The 17,293-nt window shown below is 48.0% G+C and overlaps 1 protein-coding gene across 1 annotated transcript in view; it reads right to left on the bottom strand.

Moving 5' to 3' along the window:
- Positions 1 to 16,002, bottom strand: part of RAMP1 (receptor activity modifying protein 1) — a 29,230-nt gene extending 13,228 nt beyond the window's left edge. Inside the window, exons 1-2 of the mRNA XM_030454283.1 lie at positions 15,795 to 16,002; positions 1,388 to 1,526 (exon numbers count right to left, since the gene is read on the bottom strand). Coding sequence (XP_030310143.1) covers positions 1,388 to 1,526; positions 15,795 to 15,834 — 179 coding nt within the window. The 5' untranslated portion in view covers positions 15,835 to 16,002. The remainder of the gene's footprint in view (positions 1 to 1,387; positions 1,527 to 15,794) is intronic.
- Positions 16,003 to 17,293: the final 1,291 nt, after the last annotated feature.

Raw genomic sequence — 17,293 nt, 5'->3', positions numbered from 1 at the left:
AATGTGGGGTCCCTTATCCCCCTCATTAATCCCTCAAGGATGCCACAGAGCTCTCCAGCAGGAACACAGATTGCATCTCTGCTTCTCAGTCATAAATCACCACTAATTTCCTGACACTGATTACAAACAGGAGGCACAGCAGAAGACTGCCAGGCCATACCATGCCAGCCACTGTCCCTGTCTGCTAAGATAAATCAACAGGAAACTTTTCGAAGTAATGGGTGTGCCAGCACATCTGGTGGGACAGCATCTCAGTGGGTTGTGGCATTTTCAAGCTGGGCTAGGGCATTTTGCCTGGAAAACCTGAGTGCTGGGAAATACAAATCTAGCAAATATGTCCATTGAGAAGTAAGTCACCAGAAAAGGTAAGGGAGGCATGACAGGGATCCCAATCTACTCCCATACAAAGAGTAGTCTTCTCCTGCTGAAGCTCTACCACTGGGGTGTGTGGTTTCTCCACATGTCCATAACTGAACAAGACCATCATCCTAATTTCCAAATGCTGCTTAGGTTTGGGTCCTTTAAAACCCTTGTTATCACAGAATGACTGAGGTTGAAGGGCACCTCTGGAGGTCCCTATCACCTTGCCAACCCCCTGCTCAAGCAGGGCCACCTAGAATTGGTTGCCCAGGTCTCTGTCCAGACAGCTTTTGAGTATCTCCAAGCATGAAGAGTCCACAGCCTCCTTGGTCAACCTGGGCCAGTGCTCAGACACTCACGGCGAGTTCCCCATGTTCAGAGGGAGCCTCCTGTGCTTTTTTGCCCTTAGCTTCTTGTCCTGTCACTGGACACCACTGAAAAAAGCCTGGCTCCATCCTCTTTGCACCCTCCCCTCACATATTTATATGCCTTAATAAGATCTTCTGGACCTTTCTTTTCTCCAGGCTGGACAGCCCAAGATCTCTCAGCCCTTACTCATAGGAAAGGTGCTCCAGATCCTTCATCATCTTCATAGCCTTTTACTGGACTCTCTCCAGCAAGTCTATGGAATTAAGCCCAGCACTCTGGAGTGGCCCACAAGTGCTGAGCAGAAGGAAAGGATCATCTCCTTCTACCTGCTGCCCACACTTCACCAGTTTCCCTGGGAGGATCTCAGGGGAGATGGTGTCAAGAGCCTCAGTGAAATCTGGGTGGACAACTTCCACTGCTCTAAAAGCCCACCCGTGGCCCTTCCACAAGTGACTGGGGTGGGGGTGCCCCTTCAGCTGATCCCAGCAGGGTTGGAACCAGGGCATCAGCAGCACTTGCAAAATGGAGTGAAATGGCGCATTTCCTCACCCCACATGAAAGAAAACCCACCACTGACCTCCTTACACCCCAAAAAAGATGGGTATAGGAGGTAGTCAAATACTGGGAAGGGAGAGGTGAGCAGAGGGACCTCACTTACCCCACGGTCTCATCCCAGTCACACCAGAGCCTCTGTCCAATGCCCTCCATGGTGAGCTGGAACTGCTTCAGGCAGTAGTGCTGGATCATCCAGCTGTACTCAGCCTCCTGGCACGCTGTGGCTGTGATGAAATGATGGGCTGGAAGACAGGTGAGGAGCAAGCATTAGGGGTCAGGCCCTGCCATGGGCAGGAGGGGTGGGCCCAGGGACAGATCTCTTGGGGGCTTTTCACCCCAAAGGTGAAAAAAACAAAGGTGCCAATAGGTGCCAAAGCAAACATCGACAGAAAAGCAACTCTGCTCTCCACCAGCTACCTCAAAACCTCCTCCTCAGGTTTTCATTTCCCTCTTCACATCCCTCTGCCCCCACAGCATCATCCTCCAATACCCTCTCAACTGCCTGATGTGAGATAAATCCATTATTCAAAATATGCCAGGTCAGTCAGAAATCACTAAGGATGCAGATTTATTCTCTGCTGATCACTTCACACATCTTTGCATTGTACATTCCCAGTTTTTTGATTTACAAAACAGGTAAGGGCTGGGGGTGGAGCTGCAGCCCCACAGCTCCCAGACAGGTCCCTGGGGCTGGGCAAAGACCCTTTCCTTTAAAAATCATCCACATGGTGCCAAACGTGGGAGCAAACACCTATTTCAGATGAGGTGCAGGGATAGGCACAGTGGAATCCATCCTTAGCTGCAGGGTGCTGATTTAACTCCCCTCTGGGCACAAAGAGAAAGGAAAATACTACAGAGGAGCAGGCTGTAAGGAAAAAAGAACCTTTGGAGGAATGATTTACTGAGGCTGGATATAAATAATACCTTTCCCGTGGTCCCAGAGTTGTCTTTGCAGCTCCTGCAGCATTTCACAGGCTGACATCACATACCAGCTCTGTATTTTGCTGTGTGTAAACAGCTCCTCAAAAAGGAGAGAGGCTTTATTTTTATCTTGTTTTCTAACAAATTTAGCTACTTATTGAGCAGTCTGCATGTGAAAGCCATGGGACACTGCCAGTGGCTCCTGTATGGAGGAATGCCCTTCTTCAGCAGTCCCTCTCCATCCCTCAAAGCATGGAAGCAGCAGCATCCTATGGCAATGGGTGGGAACTCGGGATCCATTTGGGTGTCAAGGGCACCTCCAACCCTTGTGTGTGGTTTCTGGATGGCTGCAATTTTCCCAAGCTGTCTTCCACCATGACAGCTGCTGCGGCCTGGCTTGGGATGAGGCAAGGTGAGTTATCAAGCCAAGGGAAGGGACATAAAGAGCACTGAACCCTCAGACTGCAGCAATAAGGCTGAATTTGTCAGCATTTAAAGCTCTTCCCTGCTGATATCATCCAAGGGATGATCCAGCAGTCCCTGCACACCACCACCTCAGCCAGAGACAGGCCTAGCTCTGAAATGGGAAGGGCTTGGATGCTGCAGCAAAGGGCCAAGTGAGGAGGAGGAAGAGGGGGAGGAGGGAAGGTGCAGTAAGTGGATGTGAGAGCTGGACTGCAAATCCCTAGGCAGGTTCAGGGAGGCTTTTTCAGCCCCTTCAAATCTGGATGAAACCAAGGGAAGCAGTGACCCAGCTGAGCGAGCACCAGAGCCCACGGCAGGTTGAGGTGCCAGCCCTTGGGGTTACCCCACAGTGAGGACCATGCCCTGAGTGGCAAAGGACAAGCACACTGCAAACAATACACCCATCATGTGGCTGGACAAGAAGCTTGAAGAAAGTGGTGCTGGCAACCACACTGAGTGAGGAACAGGTAATAGATGCACAGGGGGAGAAAGGAAAGTAGGACAGGTGAACAGACTAAAAATCACCTGGACAAGCAGCCAGGGGGATCAGGAAGCAAAGGAGGAAATGGAGCCAGGCAGAAAGGAGCAAGACATGCAGAATACAGAGAGAAACTCAGGAAGAAAAAGCCAGTTTGAGAAATTCAAGAGCAATACAGCATGAGAAGGAAGAGAAGCATCCCAATTATCAAGGATGACCATCCCTTGGCTGGCAAGACAAGCCATCCCTTGTACCAAAAAAAAACAGTCCTTGTAAAGATGCCCAGAGATTTCCTAGCAATGGCACAGCTGCTCCTGCAGCTGGAGGAAAACACCTTAACAGGAAGCTCCACCATGGAAGGGGAGAGGAGAAACATTACATAAACCATGGGGCAAAGCAGCTGAGAATCACTTCCCTTCTGCAGTGGGGAATGATGCAGGTGCCAACAGTGAAAGCTTTGCCTAGAAACCCACCAGAGTCCTGCAGAGACCCCTGCACACAGAAGACATCGTCCTCACCACATCTCTCAGACCTGCCTATAGGGTCTGTATGCAAATCCTTTCTCCCAGGGGACTGAGGAAACCAGACCAGTCAGCTGGTGACTGAGGAACTGCAGGGCATTCAAATTTTAACATGGTGAAGAGCATCCAAGAGGAATAAGGCTCAACAGAGTCCAGTGTGGAAATGATGTGAGGACAGAGCTGGGCACGGAGAGGCTGAAAAGCTCTTCTGTTTTCAGCTGGCCAGTGGGAATTTGCTGTAGTTTAACTGCACAGTTTAAAGTCAAAGCCAGGAGAAGCTCCTGCCACATTTCTACACGGTCCCTACTTAAACTCATGGGTATTTCTCTGCTGCTTCCCACATTTCCCCCAAACCCACGTTTATTGATATGTCAGGCTGGGACAGGCTCAGGGTTTGTAACAACAGGGGTGGGTAAAAGCAGGGAGGGAGTTCTGTATGTCCTGGCTCTCACTGCAGAAGCCCTGCTGATGAAGTTGGTGTAAGTGAGCTGCAGGGAGCTGTACAGGGAATACCGTGGTCCCCTGGGAGCATCCCACCAGAGCCAAAGTCCTCCTCAGCCCTTAGGTGCCACCTAGACATGAAGCAAGGGGTTATTTCCATCTTCCCATGTCGCCCCAGACAGTGCATCCATACATCCAAAATTCATCCTTGAAGCACACGTGCACTGCCTGCTGGATGCAAAGGTATTTTCTGCTGGAAGGAGGCACCATCCAAGGCTGGTTCTATCCCAGCATAAGAACCCACAGAACTGTTGCTGGACACCCTCCCCTGATGACAGCAGCACTGATTGCTTCTTCAAAGATGTAACTTGAAGAATCCTTAATTTGTCTCCTCACAAGGAATATCTGGAGAGCTCTGGTGAGGAAATTATGGAGGGAAGGCTTTTTCAGGCAACCCAGATCCTTTTGATTACCCCAGGACTGATGTCCTGGTGCATCCCAACAAACACCTACCATCATTCAGCTTATTGAGGGTTAGCTTTAAAAAAACAAGTCATTTGTGTTTCAGTAGAAAACCAGTGCTGGCCCTGAACCGTTATAAAAATTTCAGAAAAATAACTGGACTTCCTTCAGTTGCACTCAGAGCTGTGGTTTCAGCCACAAGCTCTGGGCTCACACCTCCAGGAAACAACTTGGTAGATGTGACTTCCCCCTGCTTCTGCCAGCACAGCAGAGCCTGCACATGTGCCATGGGGATGCCTGACTAGCAGAGAGCCCCCGACATTTCTCTGCTAGAGAGGTTTAGCATTTCACATCTCCATCTCTGCGTGGTTCTGTGGTCACTGGACACTTTATCCCCAGTTTTATGGGAACTCTTGGGCTGGTCTTGCTGAGACATGCAGTGACACCAGGGGAGGTGGCAGCAGGGAGGACCACAGCACCTGAGAAGATGGGCATTTGGCATAGTGGGCCAGTGTGATCCCAGTGTTGACAGACCCAGTTCCCAGGCAACATAACAGAGTGCGTTTGCCATTTTTTGCAAGCCTCACCACCCTGGCCCTCTGACCATGGCAGATGTGTGCTGGGAATACATGGAGAGTTTGCCCAAGCAAAGCAATCTCATTTTTGGGGAGATGCAGCCAAGCAGCCCCGAGCCATCAGCCACATGGCTCCTGCAGGTGAAAGCTCCTTGCCCATAACCCAGACTGTGCCCACCATTTGCAGTCTCACGCAAGAAGAAAGCATTTACTGAATGCTCTTATCTAGGATGGGAATGAGACACAGCCTCATCTGTGAACCCTTTCAATGGGACCCACTGAATGCTGTTGGAGGGACTATCAGAACCACCCAGCACAGCTGCAGCTCACTAAAATTCTGCAAATGGGGCAACTTGTCCCTCAAGTCCACAGCACTCCTTAATGGTGCTGCGTGAAGAAGGTAACTATTTGACTACACGTGCAGAGTAGTGCCAGACCATCCAAGCTATAGATGGACCAGCAGGTGTATTTTTGGTGGAAAACACTCAGATCTTCATAGCAAAGAGCAGAAAATAGCCAGCTATTAATCTAAAAGCTTATAGGTCTCATTAAACCCCCAAATCGCAGATAATTGCAAAATGACACTAACAGCAGGGCTAGCAATAAACAAAAACCACGTAGTTAAACTCCAGCACCAACAAAGCTCTGGGCTCAAAGAACAAAAACCCTGATATCTTCTCCTGGGCTTCTACCAAATGTTGCTACCCACCCTGGGAAATGATCCACCCTCTAAACAAGCCCCAGATTAAAAGTCTGGGGTTTTTGTTTGTACAGTTGTATTGAGGACAAGCCTTGTGGCTTGGACCTATTTACAAAATAAATCTCAACAAGATCTGGAAATCTGGAGCCCATGTGCTGAGAGTGCCCTGAGCCCTGCTGCTGCCTCATCCCACCCCAGTGGGATGCATCCTGCTCTGGCAGGTACAGCCCAGCAACTAAACCCAGGAAAGCCCAGCGGGAGAACTGGGCCACACACTGCCAGACTGGGCACCTGTCAGCTGGGAACAATTCTGAGAAGGAGACAAACATTGTGGCTGATCCTAAACCTGGTTTTGCCCTGCTCACTCATGGCCAACATCCACCAACCACGGCAGACTCACAGCCACCCCTGCCAGGCCACTTGTCCTGGGGACAAAACCAAGCGACATCCCACTGTGGTGTCCTGCTTTTTGCTGCCTACCAAAGGGACCACATAATAACAGGGATTTCACTTTCAACAAATTATTCACTGGCAGTTATTTTTAGGCCATTTATTTTGTGCCCCTTTGTCATGCTTGGGATAACTAGAAAAAGACAGCAAAACCCCATCCCAGCAAACACTAAATGGCAACAAATCTTACTTTGGAAAAGAAAAGGAGCCTCCCCCCATCCCCTCTGCCCCAGGGGGTGCAGATGGAGCAGCAGAAAGAAACTATCTGGTTTCTACTTGAACAGAACACAGCAGAGACATGGCTATAAAGCACAGCTGGAGCTCCTCAGCAAGGTCTGCAGATGGAGGGCTCACCTCCTGCTTTACCTGTCTGACAGCTTCACTGCTGTGAAGCCTTTCAAAGGACTGAAGGGCTTGGGAAACCTGGATGACAGAGAAGGCTGTGAGGACAGGAAGTGCAGGCAGAATTCTCATGGCAGAGAAAAATGTTAAATGGAAAGAGACAAGGGTAGGAAAACTCCATTTTAGGAAATCAGATAATCCCTCCCCTCAAAGCATGTACGTGGTTGTGGTTTTGCTTGTGCAAATGAGAGCGCTGTGCCAACTACACACAAGTGCTGTGCCAGGGGTGTGTGCAATGGCAAGGAGCAGTGTTTTAACCTTTTTGTCTAGGAAGACACTGACACCTGAATGCAGAACTGGCAGAGTCACTCCCTGCTCAGACAAGCTGGGGACAGTCCCCTGCTAGGGACCTGGTCACGCAGAAAGTTTGGGAAGCAGCTGCTCACCAAAGAGGCTTTCTCATCTCAAGGAACAAAGCATAACATGTGGTGGGTCTGAAAAGCATGCAGCAGTCCTGCCAGCACTGTCTCACCACTGCTTCCAGAGGAGCACCCCTTCTCCAGAAGTCCCATTTCTGGAGAGATGTGGCCTGGAAGAGCACAGGAGCAGAGCCAGCACAAGGGCTGTGCCTCGTGAAAGCCAGGCTGAGAGCAGAGCTACAAGAAAGCTGGTGAGGGACTTTTTTAGGCTGTCAGGTAGCGATAGGACATGGGAGAATGGATTCAAACTAGAGGAAGGGAGATTTAAATGTAGATGGTCAGGAAGAAGTTCTTCACCATGAGGACGGTGAGACAATGGCACAGGTTGCCCAGAGAGGTGGTAGAAGCCCCATCCTTGGAAGTTTTTAAGGCCAGGCTGGACGGGGCTCTGAGCAACATGATCTAGTGGGGGGTGCCCTGCCCATAAGACCACCTTTAAGGTCCCTTCCAATCCTGAGAATTCTGTGATTCAGTGATGATGTTCCAGAAACTCTTTAGGGGATAAACATCACTGGGCATGAAGAGTTATTTATGGTAAAAGGCAGTAACAGGAGAAGGTCAAACGGAAACAAGCAGATCACGAATTAAGTGTCAGCTCCCACTCAGCTGAACATGGGCGGACGTGGCTCTTGGCACCAAAGTCAGCCCAAATGCTGCATTTCCTGCTCTCCTCCTCATATCTCCAAAGAGGGCACTGAAGTGCTACTGTTTCTGCTCAGGACTGCATCCCTACCTATTTTTTTGGTAGTCCAATGTTTGTTCTATAAACACACAGCCCATGATTGCTCTCAAGCAATGTCAGGCACCCCTTCCAACCTGCAGTTGCTTTGCCCTGGCCGTGACAGGAGATGAGTGGAGCAGCTCTGGTCCCTGCTCCCAGACCTGCCAACCCATCCTGGCTCTGCAGCCCAAGGAGCAGGGCTGCAATATGCTTCACCGTGACCAGAAATCAGCTCCATCAGCTAATTAGGTCTCTAACTAGGGCTGCTTTGTGAGTGGCAGCTAAACACAGCTGCCCAGCACACGTGCTGCGAGTCCTTTCTGCTCATCTCTTCCCAGTGCAAAGCTTCCTGGTTCTTGCTGCCTACCAAAGGGACCACATAATAACAGGGATTTCACCTTCAACAGGTAATTCACTGGCAGTTCTTTTTTAGGCTGTTGTCATGCTTGGGATAGCCAGAAAAAGACAGCAAAAACTCAAACATCCCCATCCCAGCAAACACTAAATGGCAACAAATCAAAGTACCAGCTCGGTAGTACCAGTACTCAGTGGTATCAGACTCAAGATAGGTCACTACATTCCTTCACAGGCACAACAAGAATCCAGAAATAAAACCTTGGATGTCCTTGTGGGTTTCATAATGTTTAGCTGTATGCAGAATATCTCATTAGTGCTGGCTGGGAAAAGAGAAGCTCTCTATTTGTTTTTCTTTATGTAATCAAATGAAGAGGAATTACCACCTCAGGAGCTGGGCCTCACTGAATGAAGCCCCTTCTACACTACATTAATAAATATGTGTGGAAACAACAAGTCCAGTTCTCCTAAATATGAAAATTTCTGAGGATTTGAGGGACTGAAGAAACATGGAAGTGTTTTGGGATGGTGTAAGGCTTCCAAAGCATTAAATTACTGCAAGATACAGCAACTCACAAAACTACCAAGTGACTGCCTTAACAAGCCCACAGAAATTTGTTTCCCCAGCCCCTCTGCTGAATCCCTGCCATGCTCAGGAAGGGCACAGGTAGCACAGATACAGCTGCTGTATGTTATTCCTCTTCCAAGTTCAATATACCATGGGGCACTTCAGAAAGCATCTTTCCTGCACCCTACATCATAACAGCTGAGCCCTCCTCAACTGAAGGATGATTTAACATCATTCTAATACAGGTTGCCATGTAATGGCTCCTGTAAGATGCAGAGTGTTTTATTAAAATTAAAATGCAAAATAAACACTGGTACTTTGCAACACATGGCCCAGTGCACGGCAATCCTACTTACCTGGGTCACAGTGGATTCAATTTTGCCATACAGTATTGCTGGTAAATAATACCAACTATTAAATACTCTGAGAAACAGGCTGTTGAAAGAGGCAAGAGCCTAGTCCAGTGCCTGTCCTTTGCTAAGTTCAGAAGATGCATCAGCACAAGGTATTATATATCCTTGTTACTCACCAGAGGCTGCCAAGCACATTTCTAGGAATGAGATTTATCTTACAAGTCCCTTGATTTGACTCTGCAGAGGACAGAATGACAAATACTTTTCTTTCCCCCAAAATACTCATTTGCTAAGTAAATTAAATCAAAACCATCTGAGAAGGGAGGAAGTAGAAGGTGACTCAAAACCCAGGCATGCTTAAAATTAGCTGCTGGCCAACCGCAAATTGGAAGAGGGAAAAATATGCCGTGAGCAGCTAGTTACAAAGATAATTACATCCTTAATGAACAGCAGGATCTTAAAAAAAAATAATTCACCATGATTAAATTAATAGAGGAAAACCACAGGTTTTAGACAGACACTGGAGGTATGGAATGGTACAGCCCTGACTTCACTGGTGTCCCCTATCCCTAGTTCAAACCAGGCCTGGCCATTACCACCATCAAATACTCACTGGCTGACCCAGCTGAGTGGAACCAGGGCTCCCCATTTAATTCTGCATGCCCACCTTTTGCAAACAGCCTGTGCAGCTGGCAGCACCTTCCAGGGGAAGCCACCCCCAGGAACCAGGTTCTTCTCCCCTGCCTTCCAGGGGGAGGCCGAGAGTTTCCAGCATCATCATCCCAACACAGCACTAGGTCCATGCTTGAGAGTTATTTTTAAAACATCAACAAAGCATGGGATGCCAAAAGAGGCCAGATGCCAGCTGGGTCTCAAAGCTGGGCTGGTCTTGTTGCAAAAAGGCAGAGAGAAATGAGTGGTCACCACCCTGGAGACCTGAGGCATGTGCTAAAGGCAGACACACTCTTTTACTGCCGCCCCTGCACTATTTTTTCCTTTCAGCTATTTCTGTTGGTTGAGGCTCTAATGAGGACATGGAAACTAACACAAAGGTTAAAAGGGCCTAGCATCAGTTTGGAGACAACACACTCCAATCCTTGGTTCAGGTTTTAAAGGGCTTGTGTGCCTTGAACACAGATTATTCTGGTCTGTGGGACTACAAACCATTTTAATGAACAGTTCAGATTAAAAATTTGGTTCCTGGGGAAATACTACTCACTTAAACGACTGCCTATAAAGAAACACATAGTACATAAATATAAAAATTCATTGGGGAGAAAATAAAAATAAATAGAACACACCGTCTTACTGGTGTGTTCATCACAGGCAGCATGCAAGAGCAGCTTGACTCAATACTTTTAATACAGTCTTCAGACTGAAATCTGTTGCTGAGCCATGTGAGCAGCACAATTTATTTTCCTTTTTATAGATGTTTCTATATGCAGTTTTTCTTTCCTTGCAGATAAGAAATGGGCAGAGATGGCAATTCTCTGCAACTCACCCACACAGAGCAGATCCATTTTTCCCAACAAATGTTACCTAAAGAATATAAGGAAGCCCAGAGGAATTACACCCCACCCTTGGCTGAAATCCAATACTGCCAGTTTTCACCCAGTCTGCTGCCCATTCCCTGGTGCAGAGCCCTGCTGGAATGCTTCCTCAGGGTGCAGGGCTGTGGTTTTAAATCCTGAAGAGCTCAAGCTGTGGAAGTGCAGAGACAAGGGACTGAAACCATTACACACGTTCATTATTCATTTGTTGATTAAAAGCAGAGTGTTTGTCAGCAGCATCCACAGCAGCAGCATGGCTCAGGATTCCCTGGCACTAACCCATGCACAGCAGGAATTTGCTCAGCAAATTTGCTCACCATGATTTTCTTTTAGACAATTTTTAGACAGTAACAGCTCCTTGACCAAGCTGGAATGGCTGTATACCTGTGTAAGTAGTTTTAATGCTCCTCTCTCTCTTTCCTGAATCCAGTGCTGCCCCACGGTGTTTTCAGTCCCCACTCAGTATGGTGCAGGTGCTGGCAAGGGCTGTGATGACAATAACTGTTCCAGGGCCAAAACCACCATCAAGCGTGTCCAGCAGACTTTTCAGCCAGTGATGGAGGCAGAAGGAACTTGCTAGTGCAGAGCAGGAACTCTGGATTTCCACCTGCAGGTTTTGAAGACCTCCCTCAACTCTGTAATGATCCGATATGGATTTCCAGCCCTTTGCAAACATGAAGGATGCCAACCTCATTTTTAGTGATTATGAGGTCTCAAATATAATTTTAGGCCCTGGCATTTATATTTTCATTACCCTGCAATCTCCAGGGTCTTTGCAAATACAAGATTATAGTGTCAGTACTTAATGGCTGTTTAATTCAACAGCACTTCAGAGTTATTAAGTGCAATTTGATTTCTCAAAGCTAAGTGACCTCCTGACCAAATAAAACAGCCTTCATCCAGCCAACCAAACCCACTTGCCACCAATTTCTATAGGAGCAGAACTGGCACTTATGGGAGAAGTATGTGAAATTAAACAGTACAATAATTTCTTTTTCATTAGCCTCATCCTTTTCTTTTAATGTATGGGAAGGCCTGAGTCCTTTCAATCTCAAAGATGCTCTGAAAGGAGTAACATTATGCTTTATTGTTAGGGATTTATAACACAAACAATCCTCTAAATATTTAGGAGGATTTTCCCAGACACATGGGAGCCTTCAATTAGTCTTTAAAGCACATTTATCTAAAAGAGAAGCTCAAGCTTACATAACACACAGGCAATGCTGCCCATGCTTTAAGGGGAAGGAAGACAAAAATAATCCTAATGAACCGCAAAGTTTTGCAGTAGCAATGCAGCTGCCTGACTCTTAAAGCTGCACTCACTGCCAGGCAGAGGTTTCCCTTCCTTGTTACCTTTAGCATAAATCTTTTTTTATGCTTATTATTTTTGAGTCCTTAGAAATACTCCAGGAAATTCAGGTGGCCAGCAGACTACAGTCTGATAGTATCCAGGTACAGGGTGTAACAGCTTAAGGATTGGTTATAGGTCAAAGGGAACTCAGGCACTCAGGTAACATCAGGAAAACCCAAACTATCTCCTATCAACTATTCCCTCATTTCCTCGAGGCATCTTGAAGCAAAGTCCAAGGATCAAAGTCATTATATTTATACATGCAGTTAAGGCAATTTAAGCCACTCTGAGGAACTCTAAAGGTTTTATGTTGCTACCTTTTCTTCTGACTCCAGGGTTCTAGCAGCTGAACAGATTATATAAAGCCATTTGTAACTTCATATTTTCCAGGAGAGATCATAAGTAGTGTTAATAAGTGTTTTGTTTCTTAGGAGAGCACAGTATGCAACAGAATGCTGTTCAGCACATACAGAAGCTGTAGTTAGTCAACAAGATTTTAATGCTTTACTGGTTTTATTTGCAATTCCCTCTTAACACCTTCAATAACACAGCTATCTAACCCCAAAAGAAATCAAAGTAGCACAGCACACAGCACTGCATGCAACCTGAAACAGGCAAAGGAACAGAAAGACAGCACCAGCATGGGGACCACCAGTGTCCATGGGATCTCCAGCTGCCCTCCAGCACATTTCCAAGAGGCATCCAGCCCTTCTCATGCCAGCCAGCATCCCTGGGCACGCATATCCCATCACTTTGCTCCAGCAAGCTGAGCCAAAGAGCTGCCATTGGTGTGGGCCCATCTCTGCAAATCTGCCCAGGCTCTTGCAGCAAGAGCAGGATTCAGCTGTTAAGTGCATGACCTTGACCTGGCTCCCAAACCATAATCCTGCTTCATCCATCATCACCAGCAATAAGATATCTCCTTGTGAGACTCAGGCCAATATAAAGCTGCACAGTGCAGTGCTAATCACCACCACTCCTGGTACCAGTGAGCAAGAGCACGGTTCATTCCATCCTCTCTAAGCAGCCTCTGTAGACAACTGCAGCCAAAAAACAGAAAAAGCTTAATTTCACTCCTAATGGAAAAGGTTACCTTGGGACACAACGATCTCAGGCCCACTCCATGAGATTGGGGTTATTTTTAGGCAGTCAATACCCTGATCATCACTGCTTTTCAAGGACTCCACAGTTAGCTGCAATACTGCTTAAAGCTTGAGCTATAAGAGAAAGGCTTTCCTTGCATGGAAGGGAAACCCAGCTGATCCTGAGAGGATCTGGACCCCACCTTCAGTACAGCTGGGGAGGGGGGGGGTTTACAGTTGCAGGGAGACATCATCATCATCCTTTCATGGGCTGGACTACATGGAAATCTGGAGGAACACAGCTTGAAGCAGTCAAGGAAAGGTCTCCAGTCAGGCAGTGGAGCTCTCATGGCTTTAGGCCAGGGACTCGGTTCCCACCACCAAGAAGTCCTGCAGAGGTTCTGGTCACAAGGCAGGGAAACTGCTCCTAATTACCAACAGAACTTGCTGCACTATTGACCTGACAAAGAAATTACCAGTTCAGAGGCATAAAGAAGAAGTATTAGTCTTAAACTTGACTCCCCCTATTTTGTTCTGGCTGCTCTCCAGGCATCTCAAAGGGTATCTATTTCTTCTGAAACAGAAAACAGACTCCTCAGGCCACTTCTACATCCTGCTGTGTGTTGCAGTGACAGACCACAGTGAGGAGCAGGGGCAGGACCAGACTCAGTGACAGTCTCTGAGCTCAGGGTGAGCTTCCTACAGAAGCATAAATGCCTCCAGAAATACAGCTCTGCGAAGAAGCAGACCATTGCCCAACACCCATCATTCACAGAGCTGTCAACAATGTGGAAGGGCAGGTGCAGCACTCTAGGTGACCTAGCAGGGGGTTGGGCCCTACCATTCTGTGATTCTTCAGTGACAAAGGCAGATGTCCCCGAGAGCACGTCCCAAGGCAGTGCAGGGCTCAGGAGCCAGCAGTAACCACAGCACAGAGCACACACACAGTTTCACACCCATCTTCTTCATATGCTGCCTACTCAAAGAGACTGCAATGGTGACTGGCACCATCCAGAGGATCAGAGACGAAGCTCCCCACTTCAGACCTGGTGCTGAGCAGAAGCACCCCAGGTTTGTCTGTCACCTCAGTGCTCAAGGTTAGAGCAAGATCCTGGCATACTGAATAGCTGAGGTCTCCCCTCTTTATCTTCTGCTTTTTTAAAAAACAAAACAACTTATTTTTATTTCAAAACGCCTGTTCCTCAAAAGCATCAGCTCCAAATTTCCAACTTCTGGGTTCTCTCACTTGCCACCTGCAATTTCAGTGCAGTCTGTGTGCAGAAAGAAACAAGGTTTGGTTTTTTTGTTTGTTTTAAAATAGTGAAAAACGTGGTTTAAAAATAAAAATCGCAGGAGGATGGATCGAAAGACAAATGTATCCACCACTCAACACCACAATTAGCTGTCATCTATCACGGTTAAGTGGCTTGCACAGAAGCAGGGGTCTCGCTGCGACTGAGCCTTCAGAAGCAGATGGGAAAGAGCGGCCTGGAGTATCACCAACTTTCTTTTCTCTCTTTCACTTTCAAAAATCAAAGAATGCCCAAACGGAGAGAAGTACAAGTCTGGAAAGGGACTGAGAAAGCACAGCAGAGAAATCCTAACTAAGCAGGAGTTAATGCTCACTGGCAGCAGTCTCAGGCACAGGTTTCCTGCCACGTCCTCAGACAGGCACCTGGGAGCCTTTCCCTGAATGTCCTACTGCCTAATGGGATGGCCTTCTCCTTCAGTGAAGAACTGAACACTAACGAGTAGTATATAGTTAATTACATGGTACAGATAAGACCATTACACCCATTGCAGCTCAATGCATTATTCAGCAGTTTGGAGGAGAAAACTGGCAGGGGAAAACAGAGGGAAAGAAGAAATCCAAGCTTCCTAAAAGAGCACTTGGATTTAATGGAAGATCAGGATTAGGACTAGGGTACACCGTTTCCTTTTTAAAGCTTAAATAAACACACACATTATACAGAGCTCCAGTATGCAACTTTCTGATGAAAAGGACTTGCTGCTGTGGATGCACAGGTTGCAAGCACCACTTAAGTCTCCACCTGTTGAATCTGATATGCTGGGGACACCAGAGACCACGGCAGGCTGTCCCCTGTGAAAAGCATCAGGCAATGCAATCATTTCCAACCCCATTTTGAGTCCATCACGTGCAAAACCCAGAACATCCAACCTCTACTTAGAAATGCTTGCTTGAACGAGCACTTTTGTCCTTTCCCTGTAGCTCAAAGATAGGAAAAGAAGGACTCCAAAAAGCAGTCACCCAGCAATTCATTTCTACTTTTGAAACAAGTGGCAGAAGACATCTTCCAGAGCGGGCATATTTCCGTAAACCTCACCTACCAAATGGGAAACAGCACACAAAATAGGCTGTGTCCACTAGAGTAATTATCTGACATGACTAGGAGCCAAGTTAAATACCTTATAACGTCCCGGCACTCTTGAATGACTTCTCCTTTCCATTTCTACCGCTCGGGCAGCCTGGGGCTGTCCGGAAGCCCCTCCGGCAGACATCACACCGCAGCCGGGCTGCTCGGGGAACCTCTCCCGCACCCATCGCCCCTCAGCCGGGTGGCTCGGGACCGTTCTGGAGCCTCTCCTACAGCCCCCGCCCCATACAAAGGCTGCCCGGGGCACCGATGTGTTGCCCCAGTCCCGCCCGGCGCTCCGCGCTCCCACTCCCTCACTCACCCAGCAGAAAGCAGAGGACTCGCCGCGGCAGCAGGGCCATCTTCGCTGCTCTGCCGGCCCTCCAGCGCGGCTGCCAGCGGCCCGCGGAGCGGAGCAGGACTCTCCCCCAGCCTCAACTCGCCTCCGCTCGGCTCCCCGGGGGAGGAGGGGCTGGGGGAGCAAGGGGAGGGCCTGCGACAGGGACGGACCCGGCCAGCCCAGCACCCCGGGCCCCCGCGGGCTCCGCTGCGCCCCGCCCCGGTGTTGGAGGGGACGGCGCAGCGGCAGCCCCTTTATTCTAAACATGAGGCAGGATGGGGACAGGTAACCCCCATGGGGAGCCCAGCAGCCCGCAGCCCAGGTTGCTCTGCCCCAGCAGGACAGCGTCATGCCCATCCCCTCCCGGGGACAGGAAGGGGCGCCCAGGCAAAGAGGCACAGACACACAAAGCCTTTTCCTCATGCCGCTTCCTCAGCCTCCCATCTCCGCAGAATGCGTAATCTCAAGCCTCAGGACGAAAACCTTTCCTTCACTTTCTTTTTACAGCTTCGAATACGAACACAGAGTGCAATGCAATCTTACCAGAAAAAAAGAATTTTTTGTGGGGCTTTACTGAGTGGAAAAACCTTTCGGAGCTAGTACAGCTTCACCTGCAGGTGGTAAGGTAGTTTTTGTCTCCCCTGAACATGACTATGCCTACCTGGGCTCCTCAGGAGCACATCTGGTTAAGGACACACCCTTAAAAGCCCTTCATCCCGGGGGACAAGGGCTCCAGCTGCAGGGAGGTCATCGCCCACAAAAAGCTTTTGTCACAACTGAAGGTAGTGCTTCCTTTCAAAGAAAAACAAAATAGCAAAACTCCAATAAACAACACAGCATGTTAACTTTCATCTGTTGTATCTTGCTTCTGCTTTCCCAACAGAAACAGAACCACCTGTGTGCCAGAAAGTCAGTTCTATTCTCAGCTGTCAATACCAAATTCCCTACTAATCACAGAACTGAGCCTGGGGAACACATTTGCTATTAATAATGGTGTATAACATCACCTACAGTGGCTTTCATCTTGAAACTAACATGAAAGAAACCAAAGCTGAGGCCTCACCAGCAGCTTCAGGACCAAGCATACAGGGCTGGATGCTGAAGACAAGCCTGGGGCTCTTGCTGAAAGAGTTACCTACCTACAGTGGTCTGCTAAGAAAGAGGAAACAGAGGAGATCTGAAAACAGCAGAACACCATTGTAACTTTTTCAAGAAGAAATTTTAACCTTTATTCACAGATAAGCAAGGCTGCTATTTTCAGTGCATTTTCAAATGCAGCCAAGACCTAGAACAAAGTAAACAAGAAACAAACAACAGTGATGTGTGGTCTTGTAATGCAATATCACAGCACAAGCCTGACCATGTCAGCCAAGGATAATTCTTCTCACCCCGTGAGCAGACATGTACACCTAAGCTTCCTTTCCTTAGTATATCAGAAGAGGATTTAAAATCTAGACCTCTTCTGTAGAGTAACAACACAT

Source organism: Calypte anna, chromosome 7 (assembly GCF_003957555.1).
Source record: "Calypte anna isolate BGI_N300 chromosome 7, bCalAnn1_v1.p, whole genome shotgun sequence".
NCBI lineage: Eukaryota > Metazoa > Chordata > Aves > Apodiformes > Trochilidae > Calypte > Calypte anna.
This window is presented reverse-complemented; position numbering and strand designations above follow the sequence as displayed.